This window comes from Pelobates fuscus, chromosome 6 (genome assembly GCF_036172605.1).
Source record: "Pelobates fuscus isolate aPelFus1 chromosome 6, aPelFus1.pri, whole genome shotgun sequence".
Classification (NCBI taxonomy): Eukaryota; Metazoa; Chordata; class Amphibia; order Anura; family Pelobatidae; genus Pelobates; species Pelobates fuscus.
Genome location: NC_086322.1, coordinates 105,551,870 through 105,577,090, shown reverse-complemented (window position 1 = coordinate 105,577,090; position 25,221 = coordinate 105,551,870). Strand labels below are relative to the sequence as shown.

Sequence of the window (25,221 nt, the reverse complement as noted above, 5' to 3'; positions counted from 1 at the left end):
TGGAGGAGTTCATGTGATAGGGTGAAAGGGGGTGAGTGTCACAGAGTGATGGAGAATGAGTGTGACAGTGCTAGAAAAGGCAAGTGTGATAGAGTAAATATGGCAGAGTGATGGGAGGTGAGTATGGCATGGGTGAGTGACAGGATTGGGGGAGTTATTGTGAGTGTGGCAGGGTAAAGAGGGGTGACAGTGTGTTGGGGTGACAGTTATACAGATACACATGCAGATAAACAGACAAACACACACTGACATACATGCAGATACACACCATATAACACATACATATACATACACAGACACACATGCAGATACACAGCCACTTAATGATAAACATTCACATACAAACAGCATGACACTCATAAAAATACAAACAGTGACACACATACAGATACATAGGCAGACACTGACATATAGATATGCAGACATACAGATACACATATAGACACACACACAGACACACATATGACACATACATACAGATACACACACATACACACATACATACAGACATACAGACACACATACATACAAACACACACACATATACATACAAACACACACACATACAGAGACACATACAAAGACACATGCATACAGACATATATATACAGACAGATACATACACACATATACATACAAATACACACACACATACATACATACATACATACACACACACATACAGAGAGGAAAAAAAGTATTTGATCCCCTGCTGATTTTTAATGTTTGTCCACTGACAAAGAAATGATCAGTCTATAATTTTAATGGTAGGGTGAGAGACAGAATAACAACTCGAACCTTCAGCTCCCTCCACCGATTCTCTATCGGATTAAGGTCTGGAGTCTGGCTAGGCCACTTCAGGACCTTAATGTGCTTCTTCTTGAGCCACTCCTTTGTTGCCTTGGCTGTGTGTTTTGGGTAATTGTCATGCTGGGATACCCATGCACAACCCATTTTCAATGCCCTAGCTGAGTGAAAGAGGTTCTCACCCAAGATTTGACGGTGTATGGCCCCTTCCGTTGTCCATTTGATGCTGTGCAGTTGTCCTGTCCCCTTAGCAGAAAAACACCCCCAAAGCATAATGTTTCCACTTCCATGTTTGGTGGGGATGGTGTTCTTGGGGTTATAGGCAGCATTCCTCCTCCTCCAAACATGGTGGGTTGAGTTGATGCCAAAGAGCTTGATTTTAGTCTCATCTGACCACAACACTTTCACCAAGTTCTCCTCTGAATCATTCAGATGTTCACTGGCAAACTTCAAACGGGCCTGTACTTGTGCTTTCTTGAGCAGGGTGACCTTGCAGGCGCTGCATGATATCAGTCCTTCACGGCATAGTGTGTTACCAATTGTTTTCTTGGTGACTATGGTCCCAGCTGCCTTGAGAACATTAACAAGATCCTCCGGTGTAGTTTTGGGCTGATTCCTCGCCATTCTCATGATCAGTGAAATTCCACGAGGGGAGATCTTGCATGGAGCACCAGACCGAATGAGACTGCCAGTTATTTTGTTTTTCTTCCATTTGCGAATAATCGCACCAACTGTTGTCACCTTCTCACCACGCTGCTTGGCGATGGTCTTGTAGCCCATTCCAGCCTTGTGTAGGTCTACAATCTTGTCCATGACATCCTTGGACAGCTCTTTGCTCATGGCCATAGTGGAGAGTTTGGAATCTGATTGATTGATTGCTTCTGTGGACAGATGTCTTTTATACAGGTAACTAGCTGAGTTTAGGACCACTCCCTTTAAGAGAGTGCTCCTAATCTCACCTCGTTACCTGTATAAAAGACACCTGGGAGCCAGAAATCTTGCTGATTGATAGGGGATCAAATACTTATTTCACTCTTTGACATGCAAATCAATGTATAACTTTTTGACATGCGTTTTTCTGGATTTTGTTTTGTTATTATGTCTCTCACTGTTAAAATACAACTACCAATGAAATTATAGACTGATCCTTTCTTTGTCAGTGGACAAAGGTTCAAAAACAGCAGGGGATCAATTACTTTTTTCCCTCACTGTACACTTACATACAAACACACATACAGACACACATACATACAGAGACACATATACACACACACACACACATACATACAAACACACACACATACATACAGACAGAAGGACAAACATACACAAACACACATGCAAAATTCTTTAGTCACCCTCCTGTTTCCTACATTTTAGGTGCAGGAGGGTGACTTTCCCTGGGGTCCAGTGACTGGCTCCAGCTGATGGGAGTCAAAGTGGGAACTCTGACTCCCTCCACTCATTCCTCCTCCCACGTGGCTCTCCATGATAGCTGGGAGGAAGTGACCAGGGCAGTCACTTCCTCACAGCTCTGACATCATCACAGGGGGCCCGGTTGCACTGTTAAAGTACCGCAGTGCTGACCGGGCCCCCTGGAAATTCATTGCCATTGGGTGGTCTTAAAAGCATGGGCTACCCGATGGGCCCCTTCAATGCGTATTACATGGCCGGCGGGCAACTCGGTAGTTCTGCCACTGGCATAAGCAAAACACTGCACACCAACATTTTGTATTTGCCAATTACTTCTTAAAATATTCCTGTAAAAAAGTACATAAAAAGGTGCTATTATCCCTGTTTACCAAAAGCTGGACGTGGTCAGGGTCGGATTAACATAAGGGCTGATGGAGCTGCAGTTCCAGGGCCATGCCTACAGAATAGAACCATTGATTTTAAAAAAAACTAAAACATTTTATTTTTTCTACTCTTCACATAATCTTCCTTGAGTATGGAAACTTAAGAGGGATGTAGAGGAAGAAAACTGGTGTGCACTGGCTGACAATGAAATTAGTTAAGGTAAAGCTGACTTTACGCACTATGCAAATGCTCTTGCTCCTTCAGTCTCTCTAACACTTTGGCATGGTCCCGTTCTTCTACACTCACTACATACACCTTTTCTCTGTTCCAGACAGTGTAACAGGATTTTCTGCCCGCTAGTAAAAAAGGTTAATAGAACAGTGGACCAGCGAGTGCTAGGGGACAGTGTTTAGAAAGCGTAGAGCTAGTGCATTATTAGACACATTTATGCCAAGCTCAGGGTGCTGTCTGCAAAAGTATGCTCTTGGTTGGTCATACTGCATGAATGTCAGGAAGCCTAACATGCATTCACGCCAGGCTGACCATCTAGTTCTCTTTGCAAATATGCCCCCTTTTTGGGCATGTTTGTCCCTTTGGGTGGTTCTGGTTACGTGATTCACATCAATGGCCCACCCTTTTACCCCACCCACCGAAATCCTGCATCACCGGACACTGCTGTTAGGGTGTATAGATTTATTTGAAAGATGTAAAAAAGAGATTAGCATAGGGTATGTTTTCTGATAGCTATATCTTGTGAGTTTCCCTCCAGCACCACCTCCACCAGATACCTGACGCTTGGGAGGTATAGTGTTTCCTGTCGAGAAGATTCTGTAATTTGGCCGATTATAATTGTAATTGCCCTGGTCATGGTATCAGCGGCACACTTTGGGGGCTCCCAGCTAGAAACATTTTTCTTTTTACAGGGTTGCCCTTTTCTTTCCCTGGGCTATTGCACAGAAATGTATCAAGTTACATCTTGTTCAATAGCTTCTCTGGTGGATTTATACTTCATATCTTGATTGTGCCATGCTACGTGTGCGATTTTTCAAAGTAAATGGACCCTATTGTGGGGCAAAGCGGCTATGGTTTCCATGGTTACTGATCTTTTTTTTATCATGTTGCCCCACCTGTTTTTACTTGTGTGGTGTATGAAGCTGTAATGAATTGCTCTGAGCGTCAAAGCAGGAAAAATATGTTCTATAATCAAAGAACATGTGATTGCTGATATTTGTTGTAATTAAGATATGTATTGATTCGAAAAGGTAATGCAATAGGAAAAAAAATATATAGAACTACATTGCTTTGTCCCATCTTGTAGTGTTTAGAAAATCAATATGTGACACAGATCACCTTCACAACCTAATGAGAAGATAAATAAATCGAAAGGCTTTTACAGACTGTACTTGAGAAAAAAAAATGCTGAAAAAAAATGCCTTAATTATAATCCAAGGCCAAAAAAGCATTTTGTTATTAAAATTAGATGTGAAAGGTTTGACTGCAACAAATGTAAAAAACATTGCACGTTAATAGGAAGCCATAGGATTCACTTAGTTCTAACAACATTTTCAATGGTATAGAAATATCTAGCTGGGACAATTTTACAGGTAACAACAAACTGCTAAATATTTGTTCCCTTGTTCTTTTCATTCTATCTGAACAACTACAAATCCCAAAACATTAACAAAGAACGAGTGGGTGAACAAATCCTTTTAAAATACATTTACATTAGTATATGCTAAAAACATGCATTGTTTCGTGAATAAGGTACTTTTCATATAGATGATTTGAAAGTACATAACAATATATATACTATACATATAGTTAATACATTGCTAAATACAAATACACACACCAATCAAGCCATAAGACTTGCTTTTCCCATAGAAATCTCACTTTAACGCTCTCAAGCGCTCTCACTACTTCAAGGGATTCTGGGTAGGCGTATGCAAATTAGCTCAACAAAGAACCGCATTTGTGGTTCACACTTTTTTCATACACACTTTTCTCCCCACCACAACTCTCTTGGTATGCACTTCACAAGTAAGGCCAAGCCTCTATAGCAAGCCAGTATGGTGATGAGTTGTATTTAAGGATCACTATAGTGCCAGGAAAACAAACTCTTTTTTTCCTGGCACTATATAATCCTTAGGAGCCCCCCACCTTAGGGCCCCCCTCCTGCTGGGTTAAATGGGGTTAAAACCAGCCACTTACCTTTATCCAGCGCCGGGCTCCCTTGGTGCTGGTGATCTCTCCTCCCACTCCAACGTTAGCTCCCGAGTGGAGCCGAATGCGCATGCGCGGCCAGAGGAAAACGCCCATAGGAAAGCATTTGTCAATGCTTTCCTATGGACGTTCTGCATGCTCAATGCGATTTTCGGAAGACAGCCACTAGAGGCTGGATTAACCTGCAATGTAAACATAGCAGTTTCTCTGAAACTGCTATCTTTACATCGGAAGGGTTAAAACCTGGGGGACCTGGCACCCAGACCACTTCATTGAGCTGAAGTGGTCTGGGTGACTATAGTGGTTCTTTAACAACGAAACGGCTGTCCATGAGTGGTTCACTGGCTTTGCTCCTCTTCCTGAGTTGTGTTTCAAAGCTGTTGTATACAGCAGACACATACTCTAAGGAATCCATGTATAAATTTATTTTTTTTCCCACCTGATTGACATTTTTTGGAGAGTACCTGTATAAACACTTTATAGGCATAACTATGCTATGTATTAGCAATGTGTAATTGACTTTTTCTTCAAAAGGTCTCCCATTGCATTTACACATTGCATTTAATTCAGAGTTTGTTATTTTTGGGGAGATACAATTCTAAAAATAGAACACACACAGACATTCTCTCTCTCTCTCTCTCTCTCTGCAGGCAAATATTCCCATTAAATGTCTGTCTGTCTATCTATTTATCTATAATAAATATGGCATTCTCACTATAACTAAAGCATTCCATATTGAAGTGTTAGCACAGGTTGCAGATACATTGTCACTGCGCACAGAAGATTGACACCAATGGTCGACAGAACATATAACATTCATTAACATATAGGTTTAGATTTAAATGAAGCCACTGTTTACAGGTTGAAAGTTAGCAAAGTAGCCTTTGCTTATGTAATCTTAAAAATTAAATTTTTTATGTCAGACTCAGGACTTTGTTGATGCCACTCTATTCATTAAGTGTTGACTCTAGGTACCATAGCACTTCAGTGATTTTAAGTCGTCATGGTGTTTAGAGTCTGTGTGCTGTTACAGTTGTAACTTCAGCGTCATGGGACATCAACAGCCAGCCAGGAACAAGAGCTCTAGGGTGGCTAATGTCAATTCTGTGCAAAACTTAGATGCACAGACTCTCATTCATTGGCTAAGAGTGGTCAGCTGACACTCTCATCCAATGAATGAGTGGTAGAATCAATATCCAGCTTCTGCAGTTCTGCAAAAGCGGATGTTGTAAACCCTGCTTCACAGGAGACCAAGGAATTGCACCTGGGTATTTCTACCATCATATCCAGTACAGCAGGCTTGGAGTAAACCTTTAAAACCCTTTATTAAATATTCAGCACTAACGTTTCCTGAAATGTCTTCAAATTAATTTCTGCATTTGGCTAATGGTATTTGTCTGACATTTAAAAATCTGTCTATCTATCCAACTACATTTTCTTTTCTTATATTCTTTTTCTTACTCTTCACTTCCCCCCAGGGATTCTCTACAAAGGAAATGGAGAAAACCAGTTTATATCTCAACAACCACCCGTTGTGAGCTGCATTATGGGAAATGGGAGAAGACGTAGCATATCATGTCCGAGTTGCAATGGTCAGGCTGATGGAAACAAACTTCTCGCCCCTGTCGCCTTAGCTTGTGGAATTGATGGCAGCTTGTATGTTGGAGACTTCAACTACATTCGTAGGATATTTCCATCAGGGAATGTAACAAGCGTGCTTGAGCTAAGGTAAATTGAAAATTGTACCGACTGTATCATTTGATTTAGGTGCATGGTTTTCATTATGGCTCACTCTATGGGAATCTGCCACTGCGTGTGGGGAACAGGTTTGCACACACACAAAAATCTGTACTTTGTGCCCGCTCAGCCTTAGACATGTATAGATTAAAGGCAAATTGATTCAGCGTCTTTATCACAGCCTACTGTAAGAAACCTTATCATCCTTACCACACATGCAAATGATTTGATTTTCTCAGTAGCAGTTAATTTACATACAGGGTTGTTCTGATAATGTCCTTAAAAGGCTGGATTTACAGAGTATAACTCGGTTTTCTCATGACCTACATCCATTTGATGATCCTGCACGTCAACGCACAAAACTATTTGGGTAGCAGCATTCTTTAATAGTTAGTAACCAATAAGGGGCACATGGGGGTTAGCAAAGAGTATACAATTAATTCTTAAAATTTGCAGGATTCATTAAAAAACAGTCAGTGCGAGAACTAAATGCTGAGGTGGTGGTGAAAAGGTAGATCCACAGCTGTTGCAGGACTACAACTGCCATGTTGCGGTACCAATCCCAAAGATGAAGCATCATGGGAGTCGTGGTTTGACAACGGCTGTGGATCTACTTCCTGGCTAACCCTGATATAATGTATATATTGCGTATTACTAGCAGATAGTGATCACATTTTTTTCTTTTGTGTTTTTTTAATGCTGCCCAGAAGGTAAATAAAAATACTTTTTCAATTGGAATAGCATATTCAAATCTGTCATCATTCATTATAATAAAAAAAAATAATGATAAAAATGGTGTACGTAGGATTGCATTTAAATATTGTCCAGTAAGTATGTGTGACATTCAAAGTAGCGGGGAACCCTTAGAAGTACATATGTTTGTTTCTGAAGCCTCCTCAATTTACCGTACTAACAATGCAAATGTTGATATTCTGATAGACTCATTACAATAAATATACTGCTCATCTTATGTAACTACAGAGAGTTTTACAGATGTGCATGCATATATTATTTTGTATTCTATATCCACCTTTCACTCCTACTTTACATCTGAAATCGTTTTAACTTTTAATTCTCTTACCTCTTCTTTCCATGCTTCCTCCAAGAAATAAAGATTTTAGACATAGGTAAGCCTTAGTACTATCAGAGTTGTATGTGTACCTTTGTGAAACAAAAAACATTCTAAAATGTACATAACAAAACAATATAACATTGAGGATTTCCTAGTGGCTAGCTAGCCGCTGATTGTGTGATATACCGTATGTGTGAATGAATTGTGTGACATATGTGTGAATGAATTGGTTTGTAGTAAAACAAGATAAAGACACTTACATATTAGTAGGGCTGAACACCACACTTGCAACCTAGTGGGTCGATCCCCAAAGAAGAGAAGTTTGCAAACAGACCAGTAAATGAGGTGGTGAGCAGACATCTCAGGGTCAAATCAAAGAGGTTCCTCTTAAAAATGGCAATGACTTCAGGAATGTCCTTATAGCGAATTGAAGGAACTGTTCACTATTTCATGTGTTTCTATGGGGAACATATAAGGACTTCGAATGAAGTAGCTGATAGATGGCCAAGCATTAGCAACATCTGGGGTGCAACTGGTTGACCAACTATGATTTTCAATTTATGAAAAAATAATGTGTCTATCTGGATAACTGAGGAAAAAAACAAAACAAATATCCAGCATGTAAGAGCTCTAATGAACTTATCCAATAAACTGAGCTGACCGCTGACTTGTATGACAATGATGATGAAATAGGGTGGTACAATCTCAAAAATGGCTTTGATTTCACTAATAGGAAGAAAGTCTTCAAGTTAATTGGCAACACACTATAACTCAGTGTTTATCAAATAAACCATATACTCACTACAAGTGTTCCTTCTAGATAGCTATAATTTGCATAAACAGAAGATGGATCTGAAGCCAGTGAAATTCAATTTTATTCCCCATTTTTTTTAATACCTCAAAAGAATGATAAATCAGATGAAAAATTGCAGCAGCTTAATTACCTTTGTTGATTTGATAAATAAAAATGTATTCATGAGGTCTTATGTATTTCTCTATACATGTCAGACTTAGTAGGTTGCAGATAGGAATCTCAAATATTTTCTCTGTTAATTTCTTATAAGACGGGCTGCCAAATAGTGTTTCAGCAGTAAAAACAGAGAAGACAATTTTACTTCTCGCATAATGATTATGCCAGAGTTAAGTATGAATGCTCCAAGCAGTAAGAACAGTAAAAGCACAGAGATCGTTATCATATTGGCACACACACACCCATCCATCTTCTAGGGTAGGGTGTATAGAATGTGTATGTACTGAAGACATAAACAAACTCAAAATAAACACAGACAAATAATACATATATATATATATATATTACTGATTGTGCTATATTGCACGTGTAGATTTTAAACTTCTGGACAGCGTAGTTAAGTCATGTTGGTTCTAATTCCTTTTAATCTTTCTCAATGCCTGATGTTAACAGAATCTGTGCTACAACCAGGGTTCTGTTTAGATTCCATTGACATTGACCACAATGCTCCGGGTTTTCGTTCAATGTTCTAGCTTTTTGTCATTGGCAGGCAGAACAGACATATTTACTAACGGATGAGACAGCTAATGAGCAGATTAACATTCTAATATGTTGATTTGCAGAAAATGGGCTTATTTCTGGATAATAAGCCCATGGGAACATTTTAAATCTACACTTGGTTCATTGCTCAATAGTCAGTGTAGGAGCTGAGTTACTAAGGCATGGTATACTTATATCCTTGGTAACAGGCATGACAAATAACTTAAAGGGGCGTAAGAATGTAATATTATTAATTAATAGATTTATTAATTCATGGAAACATGGAAACATCTAACTTTTCTTTTCATTTTTTTTTTGTATCTCTACCTATTTCTTTGCCTCTTGAACAGGATGGCAAACATTTGTTTAGCTGTCAAAAGCATAAATCTATTCTTCTATGTAAAATTCCTTTGCTCCGAATCTGTATAGCATTGATTAGAAGTTTTCTGCAGGACAGAGCTTAACCCCTTAAGGACCAAACTTCTGGAATAAAAGGGAATCATGACATGTCACACATGTCATGTGTCCTTAAGGGGTTAAAATGAAGGGTACATTTATGGAAAATGTAAATAAAACACCTAGTGGCATTGAAGAAAACGTAAAAATAACACAAAATTCCCTAGGCTTTGAAACAAGTCAGTATTTTGTAGTTCTGCATTCTACAAGATGCCACAAAGTGCTGGCTTGGTTTTGATTTTAGAATCACAAGAACTTTCTTATGTTATAGTGTATTGTTTCTTGTTTTAAATTCGATGCCATAGAATTGTATTTTTCTGCTGTGAAATGACCAATCACGGAAATGTGTATATAAGTACATGCCGTAGGCTTCAGGGTAATTCACTAAACTCCGAATTGTAGCAAATTGAAAATGAAATGCAATTATTATCCATTAACTCAGTAACACAATATAAAATGAATCATGTACAGCCACAACGTGGCTATTTAGTTCACATTTTGTCATTTTACCTGTAAATGTTGGCCACTTCCACACTTGGTGTTCAAACTTTGCTTTAAAAATGTCCCATTAGCAGATTACAAAGAATTTGTCAGACTTAATGTACATTTGTAATTTGCAGATATAAAAGGATTAACCCACACATGCAGTGATAATGACATTTCTATTACTGTATCACTTCTCAAAGACAGGGTAAGGGCGTGATTGTCTACCTGCAGTAAAGAAGATTTTTCTCATGCAAGGGATTAAATAAAGATTGTACAAACACCTACGTTTGGTTACTAGGGAAACCACAAAGATTTAAACAAGATATAGAATTTTCTAAGGGATTTATAACAATGGTTGCTTGTCAGTTGTCATCTAATTTCAACTGATCCTTTCTCACCAGCTATCCCATTTCTGTACACCCTTTACTGCAAACTCTAACTTCAGCTCTATAAAGAGTTCAGTTGATTCTTGTCCACTGCCAAACATTTGCTCAAATCAAGAATACAAAAAGGGTTTCAAAAAGTGCAGATTTCAATAGAAATTGGCAGTTTTATAAAAAAATAACCTTGTTACTCTCCCCTGACTGTCAATCAGAAAAAAAACATATGTGTTACTTCCTGGTTGTTTAGCCCAGCAGGTCTAAACTCGAGAGCCAGTCAGAGCATATGCTTTGCAATGACTTTTCATTGAGCTGCACTGGGAAGAATGTGATTTGACAGCCACATTAAGCCTGGGATGGGATAGAAGGGTATGGTTTTCAAAGGCTTCAGGCAAGAGATCTAAAGTTTTGACAAGCTGGTTTTAGATATTACCCATGGTTTCATTAAGAGCATATCTACTAAATGTATTTAAAAATATATGAAATAAAAATATATGCATTAGAGTAGCATAAGATGAAAAAAAAGGTACATTAACCACTCTGGTTGCCTTCATCCTCAGAATATGGCTATTTATAAATAAACACATTTATTAGAACAATAATTGGCACCAACCTAGATTGGGTGGTAAATTAAAGAAGCACACCAAAATTGAGGAAAAGCAGGGATTTAATAGAGAAAAAGCTATATAGACAGAAAGAGAAATAGATAGAAGAAAAAGGGAAAATATCATTTAAAAATAAGAATAAATAATAAAAAATAGAAAAGGTTTAGAGGAGTAAACCCCCTAATATCACTGATGCCTGGCTTCGGCCTCAATCAATGCTTTCCTATGGGATTTTTACTGATGCTGGATGTCCACATGCAGAGAGTGAGTATGTCCAGCGTCATTTAGGGGACCTAATGTCCAGTAATATCTCACAAGTGCCTCTACTGGCTGTCTGGTAGACACTAGAGGCTGTCTTACGGCTCTAATGTAAACATTGCAGTTTCTCTAATATTGCAATGTTTTACATTGCAGGATTAAGGGCAATAGGAACACTGCACCCAGACCACTTAAATGAACTGAAGTGGTCTGGGTGCCTACAGTGTCGCTTTAATTATAAAGTTAGGGTTATGCAGCTATGACACAAACTAGTTTTTAATATGTAATGAAAACTTGTCAGACACAGAAAAGCCACACACAAAAAAGCAGAAAGCAAGCTTCGATGCTGATAGTCTGCAAAGAATGATTTATTGCTGTATATAATTTTCCAGTCAATGCTGTACCTGTTTAAGTCATATTCATAGACTCCTCTCGAGTAGTGGATATGACACAATTGAAATATTGCATTAAATGTAGAATTCATATATTTCTTTTGTTCAAAACAAGATTTGATTATTATCTTTTATCTGATATAATGAAAGGAATTTATATTTGGGTTGCTATGACAGTGATTAATGATCATTGTGGAATTTAAACTGAGTTCTAAATCTCACAAAATAAATTTACTGTCACCAACAGTTTCAGCTCCAGTGAAAGAGGGATCTCAAAGAGAACCTGTCTCAAATGCTATGATTTGTTTTAAACAGTGTTATAAGTCCGTAAACGAGGAGCGTACATACTAAGTGTCAGAATTTAGGAGGGACAGTCCCTATTTTGGCCCCAAACCATCTGTCCCATACCTCGTTTCCATCCAAACATCGTTTTCTAGGATCATTACAATGTTGCTGTGTCTCAGTGTATAACAGAGCCGAGCCCCACAGCAAATAAACTATAATAAATGTTTGGAAATCAGTCTGTGTAAATAAGGTACATTTCTCTTGTTTGAAATTACATTTAAGTTGCATACATTGTTATTAGTTAGTCATCTAAACTATTCCGAAAAGACCCGCTCCTGGCTACACACCCACTCACACCTTTAAAATTGAAGTGTCCGTCATTTGAAATGTTGGGAGCTATGCATGGAGTTTAAGGTGCCTTATTCAGTCCAGTCATTTATTTTTTTTATGAAAATGTATTAATTATTAAGCTTAAAACTCACTAAAGCTACTTCTACTGCACTTAGCAGCTGAACTTTAAAGGATCATTATGGCTATCTATCTTTGCCAATGTCAATGTGTTGCTATATAGTAAAAATGAATGTAGTATTTTAGAAGCACCTGTAAGATGGCAAGCCGTTTTGTGTTTGTGTGTTTGTATGAGTGAGTCTAGCTCTCACTTAAAGCATGGCAGAGTTATAATCTTGAGTTTAATTTATTTCTCTCTCAAAATATACTGTTTAAATAGTAGAAACCAACAGCACAGTCTAGCATACTACTGTTGTTAAACAGTTTGAATGTTTGTTCAGAAAAACATTGCTCACCCTTTAACTCCCTTACAGATTTAAACATAATCAAAGTAACAGTGTAAACTTTCTTATTTTCAGTGACAAAGAGCTTACCGAAGACTTAGAAAAATGCTTTATATTTTCATGTTAAATGATGCCCTCTTTGTTTACAGAGTGTAAGTCATAGCTTGCCGGACAAGGTAGATCGCCATTTCCAAATGATGATCCTTGCACTCATTTAATGCTTAAAAGATGTGCTTGCTTTGCTAATTGTTTTAAATAAAGCCCCATGTTGTTTTTGCCTAATAATGAACAATTTTAATAAGCATTTGCAGCCTGCCGGCTCATAGCAGGGAATTGAGCTGCAGTGTTAAGAATTTCCAATAATAATGCAGCACTTAAGCATTCCTGTATACTAAGAAATATCAAAGCACTTTGCATCCTCATACAGACTCTTAGAATGATTAGTAACCAGATATAATTGCTAATTTTATGTCCATTAGATGCACGGAATACTAAACCTGCTGCGCTGGAATTTGAACCTTTGACCTTTTTTGTTTTGCTAAGGTTCTAAGGGCAGCCATCTTTAAAATGGAATGCTTAATCAACAAAGCGAAAGCTTGTCCCATATACACACTCACGTTGGTGTGGCAAACTTTTGTTGAAATAGCATTAAAAGCACGTTTTGTTTTTAAAAACAAATAATATGAACATCTGAATTAGGGAAATTCTGATGAGATTCATACCTAATTATTCCCATTTGCCATTGGACATCTGGTGTGTATTTCTTGTGTATAGCATATCTTAAACACGTAACTGAGAATTAAACAACAGAGGTGGAATATTAACATGCATATCTTATTCTATGACTGCCACACTAACTTACTGAAGTTACCAATGTGAAATATTTCAATCTTGGTTTATCTCTCCTTAATTAGTTGTGGTCAAACGGGGTTAATCAAACAGCTTAACTATAGTATGCTAGAGTGTGCTGTAATATACTACTATTTATACTGTATATAATTGTGAGTAGTTAGCTATTTAAAGTGCATATCAGATTTTGAGCCAAAAGTAGCTATCATTCAGTAGTTTTTTTTTTTTTCAGTTTGAATACCTTGGCCTGTAATTTGTAATTACATAGAAACATAGAAACATAGAATGTGACGGCAGATAAGAACCATTCAGCCCATCTAGTCTGCCCAGTTTTCTAAATACTTTCATTAGTCCCTGGCCTTATCGTATAGTTAGGATAGCCTTATGCCTATCCCACGCATGCTTAAACTCCTTTACTGTGTTACTTTGAATTCCTGTTACTTCTTTTTTTTACTATTTGTGTGTTAGTTTTATGCATCAAAGGGGATGTCAAATGCTCACATCTTATTTGCAAAATTTAGGGTAAATAGTAGATTTGAAAAATAGTTTTCAACTACCCAAATTGTTAACAAGTTATTGCTTAGGAATTGAGAAACAGGTAAATTTCTATACACATACACCCCCCTGCCTCTCCCCCTTCACATGCACACACACACACAACAAAAGTATGTTTCCTGTGAAGAAATTAATATGAACAACCTTTAGTAAAATTGCTAACTCATCTCTACTTAAAGCCTAGGATTTAGTTTTGTATTAGTGTTCCTTTAAATTATTGCAGATGTATTTAATTTTACTAAATCACATGTTCTGTGTGAGCAGATGTTTAGAGCTCGTCGAGAGATGCAGATTTATTTTAGTTTGGTATTTGTAAACTCATCAGAAACGCAACTAATTATTCCTGTGTCCTTAGCACAGTTTTTAATTTTTTTTCGAATTGTAAATATTAAAATTTCATTCCAATGCGTTTTTACTCTATACCAGCATATTTATATAGTTAAATAACGCTGCATGATTTTTCTATATGAAACACCTTTAACTATGATTCACTGAAATCTCAAATGTATTTTTCAAATAGACAAATTGTTTCTATTCCGATTAAAAATATTATTAAAAAAATGAATACCAGAATATAATTTTGTGTAAAAACAATATATTTAAAATACATACTTTTGTTGTTCCAAACCCAGTAACAGTTGTCACCGTTACATTAATAGAACAGAACATATTTTTGAAAAAAAAGCATATTTCAGCTGTTAAGACATGATTGTAGAATTGACATGATGTAAAGAGAACAGACTGTCTGCCTTGTGTTTTGAAAGCACGCAACCTGCTGTAAACTGTTCCTTCCTTCTTTTATTTACATCTCTGTTTTCCATCAATATTAATTTTAATAATTAATATTAAAATTATTCATTATTCAAATCTCAGCCGCAGACCCCCCTCCACACATACACACTCTAGGTAGGCTTGCAGCAAGGTTTCCCTGCTCAGTTCATTGATATATAGAACCCAAGGGGATAGGATAGTGTCACCTCTCCTGTATTTCAGAAGTTCACCAATTAAACGGACATAAGCCTCTCGTGGGCTGCATCTCGCTGGTGCCTATGTGACATGCTCAATCAGTGCTGTTTTAAAACAAATCCTAGTGTACTGTACACAGCTCTCTTCCAACAGAATGTCATGTTCAGCTGGATTTGCAAGAATAAAGACGCGTGCTTCAATGAAAACTGCACCGCGGAATTAAATGCAAAGCAGAAAAAGAACAATGCTCAATTATACAAAGAGAAACTACTAAGTAGAAAGCGTGCTCTAGCAAATTAGTGGCACTGATGTTTATTAAAAGGGCAATTTAAGGCTGTCTGCATGTTCAGTATGCAGTGTGTCAACTCATAGTATTTGCAGGAAAATTTGCTCCTGAAAAGCAGGTTTAGCTGAAAGATGAATGCCATTTCCTTTTAATACCTGCTAATATCTGTGCGATTAAAAGGAAAAAATCACAGGTATATGCTGGTGCTAATTAAAAAGTAATATAAAACTGTCACCTTACAATTAGTGTTTAGTAAAGCTGCGAGGGTGTGAAATAATAGTTATTTTTACATGTAATTGAATAATTGTACTCCTGTAGCCATGGGACCATGTAATTTTACAAAGACAGTGATAATGCAAAACCTACATTAGTTCACAACCTACAAATTCCATAATCCTCTTTTTTTTTAATAGCATAAATAATCTTCTGTGCCCAATGTGAACGTGTTTCGGTGTTTCAATTTAAATTGTATCATTCTCATCCTCAATAACATACAGAAAGTACTGGGAACACAAGCAGTGTGTAGCTGACTGTTCGCGTCCCATACTAGCTTACGTGAGAAATAGACCAGAAACATTTCCCACCCTCTCCTCACAGTTAGACTACTGAACATCTTACAGAGAAATTTCTTATCGGCAAAATATTTTACAAATATACAATCGGCATGATGGCAAAGTTTTTTGCAGTAAAATCTTAACTCCATAGTCTGACTGCCATTCTGAGGTCAAGAAGGATTTTTTCCTAGTTTGTTGTAAAATAGGGAGTGCTTCAAACTGGGTTTTTTTTGCCTTCTTTTGGATCAACAGCAAAAACAGATGAGAGAAAGGCTAAACTTGATGGACACATCTATTTTCAGCCTATGTAGCTATATAACCATGTAACAGATGAGAAGTTGTCTTTTCTCATGTGTGAGCAGTCTTCTGACTCCAGGGCAAATAGTTTATTTTTTTGTTTAAGTTGTTTGTTTTTAATGTTATTATTTATTTTGATAAAGCAAGCCACAATTGTGAGCATTTTTCACGACTCACACTTCAAGATATGTCCAAATTAAACTTTTATCTGTTTCCTCACCAAACATATATATTCCCTTTATAAGCTTCATGTAACTTATTCTGATGGGTTATAACCATCTTCACCCTTTCTATAAAGTAATGTTTTTTTTCTTTCCTTAGTCTGTCATCTTCTTGCTCCGGGCAATTACCTTTTGTTCCAGCTCTTCTTAAATTGTTGAATTATGCCTCAGGTAGTGATGTCGTAAACATAACATTTTCGGTTCGCAAATGGCGAACGCGAACTTCCGCAAATGTTCGCGAACGGGCGAACCGGGCGAACCGCCATAGACTTCAATGGGCAGGCGAATTTTAAAACCCACAGGGACTCTTTCTGGCCACAATAGTGATGGAAAAGTTGTTTCAAGGGGACTAACACCTGGACTGTGGCATGCCGGAGGGGGATCCATGGCAAAACTCCCATGGAAAATTACATAGTTGATGCAGAGTCTGGTTTTAATTCATAAAGGGCATAAATCACCTAACATTCCTAAATTGTTTGCAATAACGTGCTTTAAAACATCAGGTATGATGTTGTATCGATCAGGTAGTGTAAGGGTTACGCCAGCTTCACAGTGACAGACCAAACTCGTTTAACGCACCGCAAACAACCGCAAACAGTCCATTTGCACAACCGCAAACTCCCTATTTGCACAAGGTTGGATACCAAGCTAGCCATGTCCCGTTCCTTGTCCTCACTGATGTCATTGAAGGTCTCTCTTCCTCCACCCAGGAAGCGGGAGATGGAAAAAGATGCGTGGTCGGTCCTCCTACTTCAAATTTGGGGCACTGCGCATGAAATCTAATGTGCCACCAGATAGGAGTGGTGTGTTAAGTAGTACTATTCTTATCAGTTTAATCCCTGTTACGTCCCCTATCAGGGGACGTGTATATAAGGCATCGATTTTAGGAAGCGGGAGATGGAAAAAGAGGCTTGGTCGGTCCTCCTACTTCAAATTTGGGGCACTGCGCGTGCAATCTAATGTGCCACCAGATAGGAGTGGTGTGTTAAGTAGTCCCCCTCATCAGGCCTTTTTTAGTTGAATGTATTGCCCAGTGTCAGTCCCTTCGGGATCCATCCCTCATTCATCTTAATAAAGGTGAGGTAATCTAGACTTTTTTGACCTAGGCGACTTCTCTTCTCAGTGACAATACCTCCTGCTGCACTGAAGGTCGTTTATAGCAGGACACTTGAAGCGGGGCAGGCCAGAAGTTCTATCGCAAATTGGGATAGCTCAGGCCACAGGTCGAGCCTGCACACCCAGTAGTCAAGGGGTTCATTGCTCCTCAGAGTGTTGATATCTGCAGTTAAGGCGAGGTAGTCTGCTACCTGTCGCTCGAGTCGTTCTCTGAGGGTGGACCCCGAAGGGCTGTGGCGATGCGTAGGACTTAAAAAGCTCCGCATGTCCTCCATCAACAACACGTCTGTAAAGCGTCCTGTCCTTGCCGGCGTGGTCATGGGAGGAGGAGGATTAATTTTACCTCTTCCCCTGTTAGATTCACGTTGTGCTGTGACATCACCCTTATACGCTGTGTAAAGCATATACTTTTTAATTGATTTTGGAACTGCTGCATCCTTTCCGACTTGCCGTAATTCTGTAAAATTTCAGGCACTTTCTGCTTATACCGGGGGTCTAGTAGCGTGGACACCCAGTACAGGTCGTTCTCCTTCAGCCTTTTACGAGGGTCCCTCAACAGGCATGACAGCATGAAAGACCCCATTTGCACAAGGTTGGATGCCGAGCTACTCATGTTCTGTTCCTCGTCCTCTCTCTGAAGGTATGTTCTTCCCCCCAGCCATGTACAACACCACGGGTACCAGATAGGTGACAACGAGCACCCTGGGATGCATGTTGTGGTTGGTCTTCCTCCTCCTCCTCCTCAAAGCCACATTCCTCCTCTGACTCCTCTTCCTCACAATCCTCTTCCAGCGTTGCCGCAGGTCCAGCAAGCGATGCTGATAAGGCTGTTTCTGGTGGTGATGGCGACCACAACTCTTCCTCTTCACACTCATCTACGGTCTGATCCAGCACGCTTCGCAGGGCACGCTCCAGGAAGAAAACAAATGGTATGATGTCGCTGATGGTGCCTTTGGTGCGACTGACTAGGTTTGTCACCTCCTCAAAAGGACGCATGAGCCTACAGGCATTGCGCATGAGCGTCCAGTAACGTGGCAAAAAAAATCCCAGCTCCGCAGAGGCTGTCCTAGCACCCCGGTCATACAAATACTCGTTAACGGCTTTTTCTTGTTGGAGCAGGCGGTCGAACATTAGGAGTGTTGAATTCCAACGTGTCGGGCTGTCGCAAATCAAGCGCCTCACTGGCATGCTGTTTCGCCGTTGGATATCGGAAAAGTGCGCCATGGCCGTATAGGAACGCCTGAAATGGCCACACACCTTCCTGGCCTGCTTAAGGACGTCCTGTAAGCCTGGGTACTTATGCACAAAGCGTTGTACAATCAGATCACACACATGTGCCATGCACGGCACATGTGTCAACTTGCCCAAATGCAATGCCGCCAAAAAATTTCTTCCGTTGTCACAAACCACTTTGCCGATCTCCAGTTGGTGCGGAGTCAGCCACTGATCCACCTGTGCGTTCAGGGCGGACAGGAGTGCTGGTCCGGTGTGACTCTCTGCTTTCAGGCACGTCAACACCAAGACGGCGTGACACTGCCGTATCCGGGATGTGGAACAGTACCTGGGGAGCTGGGGGGGGGGGTGCCGTTGATGTGGAGCAAGTCACAGCAGCAGAAGAGGACTCAGCCGAGGAGGTTATGAAAGAGGATGGAGTAGGAGGAGTAGAGGAGGTGGCAGCAGGCCTGCCTGCAAGTCGTGGCGGTGTCACCAACTCCTCTGCAGAGCCACACATTTCATGCTTGGCAGCCGTCAGAAGGTTTACCCAATGCGCAGTGTAGGTGATATACCAGCCCTGACCATGCTTTGCAGACCAGGTGTTAGTGGTCAGATGGACCCTTGCCCAAACACTGTGTGCCAGACATGCCATTACTTCCTTTTGCACAATCGAGTACAGGTTGGGGATTGCCTTTTGTGCAAAGAAATTTCGTCCGGGTACCTTCCACTGCGGTGTCCCAATAGCTACACATTTTTGAACGCCTCAGATTCCACCAGCTTGTATGGTAAAAGCTGGCGGGCTAAGAGTTCAGTCAAGCCAGCTGTCAGATGCCGGGCAAGGGGGTGACTTTGTGACATTGGCTTCTTACTGCTTCCAACTCGTCTCCTCCTCCTCCTCTCTGTCTCCCCATCTGAACTTTCTCCCTGTTCTTCTTCTCTTCTAGCGGGCACCCACGTGACATCCACGGACGCATCGTCATCATCAACCGCTTCACTTGTATCTGACAACTCAGCAAAGGAAGCAGCAGTGGGTACAACATCATCATCATCACACCGTACGTGTGTAATGCTGCCTGACTGAGACATATCCCTCTTATCTACATCCTCTGGCAATAATGGTTGCGCATCACTCATTTCTTCCAACTGATGTGTAAATAACTCCTCTGACATACCAAGTGAAGCGGCTGTGGTGCTAGTGTTGGTGGTGTCGGCAGGCGGGTGAGTGGTAACTTGAGAGGTGCCCGAAGCTAAGCTGGAGGAGGATGGTGCGTCGAGGTTCCGAGTGGAAGCTGTAGAAGATTGGGTGTCCTGTATTAGCCAGTCAACTATGTCCTCAGAACTTTTCAAGTTCAGGGTACGTGGCCTCTGAACACTGGGCATTATTCTAGGGCCAAAGGGAATCACAGCACCACGACCACGATGGCCCCTGCGGGTGGCCTGCCTCTGCCTTTCATTTTTTTTCGATTAGTGGTACTATGCGTGCAAGCTACTGTGACAACAGATATGAGTGGCACTGGTGTGACACTGTGCCCTGGCAGGCCCTGAAACCCACACTCGTGAAGGAAACTGACTGCTATTATATTACACTCCAAAAATTTATTTTTTTTGTTAAATGCAAGCTATTGTGACACCAGATATGAGTGGTGGCACTGGGCAAGTGGGCACAGTATACGCTGTGAGCCTTGCACACACGCTGGCCGACAACTAACTGCTATTCAATCTATTACAGTCAAAAAAATGTTTATTTTTTTTTTTAAATGTACACTACTGTTACACCAGATATGAGTTGCACTGGTGTGACACTGTGCCCTGGCAGGCCCTGAAACGCACACTCGTGAAGGAAACTGACTGCTATTATATTACAGTCCAAAAAGGTTATTTTTTTTGTTAAATGCAAGCTATTGTGACACCAGCGGGTGAGTGGTGGCACTGGGCAGGCCCTGAAACGCACACTAGTGAAGGAAACTAACTGCTATTATATTACAGTCAAAAAAGTTTGTGTTTTTTTAAATGCAAGCTATTGTGACACCAGTGAGTGAGTGGTGGCACTGGCAAGTGGGCACAGTATATGCTGTGAGCCTGACACACAGGCTGGCAGGCAGGCAACTGCAATTACATTACACAGAAAAGAAAAAAAAAAGCAGACTGATGTTCTAGCCCTAAAAAGGGCTTTTTTGGGGTGCTGCCCTTACAGCAGAGATCAGATGAGTCCTTCAGGACTGTAGTGGACACTGAATACACTAGCCTAGCTATCAATTTCCCTATCAAATCAGCAGCAGCTACACTGTCCCTACTCTCACTAAGAATGCAGCTTCACAATGAATGTAAAATGGATGCTGTCCAGGAGGTGGGAGGGTCTGGGAGGAAGGGTCTGCTGCTGATTGGCTGGAATGTGTCTGCTGACTGTGAGGTACAGGGTCAAAGTTTACCCAATGATTACGAATAGGGGGCGGACCGAACAGCGCATGTGTTCGCCACCCGTGGCGAACAAGCGATGTTCGCCCGGAACTATTCGCCAGCGAACAGTTCGGGACTTCACTAGCCTCAGGCTTTTTATATTGTTGAATTAGCAGATGTATTTCAGATATATTTATATTGCTACTTCTAGGTTTAGATATATGTTTTCAACAAATTTGTACAGTTCCTTCCTGCACCAAATACTGACTAAATAATTATGTGTGCACATGATAATCTGCAGTGTAAATTAAAAAGAGAGAAGCCAAGGTTGAAAAACAAGAAATTGACAAAGGGAGATAATAAAGATATTGTCTCTAAATTGTTGCACTCTGTGGCACTCACCTTACCATTTATTTAAAATAAAGTTATCTGTGGAATGACAAATAGTTATAAAATAGAGAACAATAGAAAATGTTCCTTTTTATTCTCAACATTTTTTTGTGCATGCTCTCTGTATTATTAACTACACTAGTATATATTGTGCCCTATAATAAGAGCAAATTATCTATGGCTTTGTGGATATTAAAATAACGCTCTCATGATTCTCAGCTAGCAGGCCAAGTATCATGAAAAATGTTTGAAAAATGTTTGCTTATATCTCAATAGAGTTTTATATTGTTGCAAATTCCCTTTATATATTGCGCAAATACCTAGCAAAATATATACAGATATTTTACTTTGTGTACCCTTTGGCACACATTTGTTCACAATTTTGCCTAAATGAGATCTACATTATCTTTTGGGAAGTATAATTTTTAATCTATACATTAGATGTCTTTTAGCTATTCGGCTAGATGTTCAATTGTTAACATTCCCTGAACTAATAGTTTTGGATTGTTCATAGCCAATACTGTTTCAACCATGCCAAAGCAGGTAATACAAATGTATGACTGCCATACTTATATGGTTACACTTATTAACACTTAATTATGTAGTATAATAGCATATATACAAGTGTTTGTAAGATTTTATTTATGATTTGTTTTTACAGCAGTAACTTGGCCCATCGCTATTATTTGGCTACCGATCCCGTAACTGGAGACCTTTATGTATCAGATGCAAATACTCGCAAGATCTATAAGCCCAAATCACTCGTGGGGACAAAGGACCTGATAAAAAATGCTGAGGTTATTGCTGGAACAGGGGAACAGTGCACGCCGTTTGATGAGGCCAGATGTGGTGAAGGGGGAAAGGCAGTGGAGGCAACTCTTACAACACCAAAAGGTGACAAACCACAATGAGTGTTTAAAAAAACAAACAAACAAACAAAAAAAAAAAAAAAAAGGTGCAGTGTTAATGAATTGACATTACATACCAAATCTGTTTGTTAAACTTTTGTTAGCTCATCTAGGAGTACATTGTCTGAACAGACTTAGGTCACAACTCAAGCATTCAATTTTATTTTGTTTTTATTTAAGTGCATTGGTACAAATTAAATGGTGATCTCCTACAACCCTTTTTTTTGCTTCCAAGCCATGCAAAATCAAGTGAGGCTCAGACAAATTCATATGGCAGTTAGCATAGTACTATCTTTGAGCCCAAGAAATATTTATTAGGTAACACACAAGTAGGTTTCAAACTAACCCATGGGTCCAAAGCCAATGAGCGGTACACATTGTTCCTTTTATATATTGCTGCTGAACTCTGAAACTTACAACATATTTTGTGCCTCATTAAGATAAGAATGGAATTGGTAATTTGCATCCTGAAGAGCAACATTTGACATGTATACATGTTTTTGGGGCTATTTTTTTTTTTAATTTTTTATTTTAACTGGTCTTACATGCTAGTTATTGAACAATGTTTATGTTTGTTTGTTTTATGTGCCAAATTTATATATTTGAAAGTAATGTATTTCAGTAAATTTTACCACATGCAGTAACTATATGCTAGAGCACCACACTTTTAAATTATCGAGAACAGAGATGCTTCCAGCTGTTGCCTTTTCATGATCTGTTTACTGTAAAAAAATATATCTGAATATATATCCGTAATTCTCAAGTTCTCCAGCTATTACATGCTTCCTTTTGAATCAGTTACACATCTTGTTAACACCTAGTAGAATGTAAGCACTACATTATTTTTAAATAATGCTGACTATCTCTCTTCCTAATAAAGGAATTGCTGTAGATAAGAACGGACTAATCTACTTTGTTGATGGGAAGGTTATCAGAAGAGTGGATCAAAATGGTATAATATCAACCTTGCTTGGTTCAAATGACTTGACCTCAGCACGACCCTTAACCTGTGACACCAGCATGCATATTAGTGAGGTAATTACTTGGAAACTTTTGTTTTTCAATCTTTTAATAAACAGAAAAAACATTGTGCATATGTATTATTTTTGTAAACACCTATAATATGCTAGTTATAATTTGACACACATTTTTTTAGACGCCATGTAGTGAAACAAAGCAATCTTTACTAAATTTACAAGGTTAATTTTGGAACATTATAAAATAATTCTTATATTTTATTTTGTTTCTACTGGTCCTGTTGCCATTATTGCTCTGTCACATTTGTTTCTCATTCCACTTATTTTCCACAAATCCCAAGTTATACTTTCTTGAGAGGCCTGGCAGTAGCTAGCTGCTGAGTTGCACTGACATAAGCATTGTGCTATGCTATGACCGTTTACAGGTCGGCCATGACAGGTCAGAAATTCAGCACAGTACACTGTGTACAAGTTGGCTTGTCTGGCTGCTTACCTAATTGGAAAGTAAGAGTTGGAAAGCCATTTTTGATTAAGCCAGGAGAGGGGAACGACAATGACTGTAGTTTGAGAGGCACAGGGCTAAGAGAAAAAGGAGGGGCTGCAAGGCACAAGGTCCTGATAGACAAGTTGAAAGATTAATATCACTGAAAAGTCATAGAATTTATGAGAACAGGTGAGAAATATTGGTGGTTCTGAAAGACCTAGTAAGGGGGATGATGACACAAGAATAAGCTTGACAATGCTAGCAGTCACAGTGGGTTAGGGAATGGAGGCTGAGAGAGAAGGGGAATGCACCAATCAACTTGTCATTTGCACAATAGAGTTGGAGAATGAATCAATAGATATTAAAGCAGAACTGTCTCTTCCTGGGAAGGGAGAGTCCCCCTTGGTCCTTCACCCCAGTAAACACTATTTTGCAATTACAAGGGTGAATAGTAAGGCAGAGTTTAGTAAGAAAATGTACCTTCACTGTGGTTCTGTATTGCAATGTCTTAACTGTCCTATGAAAAATAGTCTATATATTTAACCATCGTACAGTGTGATATTTATCCAAAAATGTTTAAACTGAGGGCACTACTGCCGGGAAACTTTTTTCAGTCTGCTAAAAAGCTGAAGATTGTAAGAATAATACCAAACGTAAAAGAGACCTTAGAATATCTTAAGAACAAAAAATTTGAATATGCTTGTCAGTCCCTGTCTTAATCCTATTAGGAACGTATGCCACTAATAGAAAATTGTAGTCCACAAGCGTCACCCAACCAATCCACTTGGAGCAAATCTGCCAAGAAGAATGGGCAAAAATTGCTCCAACCCAGGGTGCAAAACTAGCAGAGACTTACTCCAAAGGCATTCAAAGCAAAACGGAGATTGACTATATATTGATATGAGATATGAGTTCCTATAAAAGCAGCATATATCCGTTTTCTTTTTAATATCTACTCAGCAATCTCTAATTTTGACTTTTAAATGTATGTGAGTAGATGAGTTTGCAATGAAAATAGTGTTTAAGACTGTGTTAGTGTATGTCATTTACAATGCAGAAAAGAAGGATAATGTCTAAGGGGTAAGAATACCTTTTCAAGGCACTGTACAAATAACTATAACAATGAGAAATGTGCATTACCAATTAGACTACAATTGTCAAAGAACAAAAAAATGCATTACTTTCTTTAAACCCCGCCCTCACCCAA

General features: G+C 39.2%; 1 protein-coding gene across 7 annotated transcripts in view; it reads left to right on the top strand.

The window, feature by feature from the left end:
* Positions 1–25,221, top strand: part of TENM3 (teneurin transmembrane protein 3) — an 836,163-nt gene that overhangs the window by 766,880 nt on the left and 44,062 nt on the right. For 3 of the 7 annotated variants that reach the window (XM_063458145.1, XM_063458150.1, XM_063458147.1), the window contains 4 exons: positions 6,306–6,555; positions 7,671–7,691; positions 22,307–22,539; positions 23,434–23,588. In XM_063458145.1, coding sequence (XP_063314215.1) covers positions 6,306–6,555; positions 7,671–7,691; positions 22,307–22,539; positions 23,434–23,588 — 659 coding nt within the window. Of the gene's footprint in view, positions 1–6,305; positions 6,556–7,667; positions 7,692–22,306; positions 22,540–23,433; positions 23,589–25,221 lie in introns of all 7 variants that reach the window. The other 4 variants (XM_063458149.1, XM_063458146.1, XM_063458152.1 and 1 more) reach the window with 2 other exon arrangements.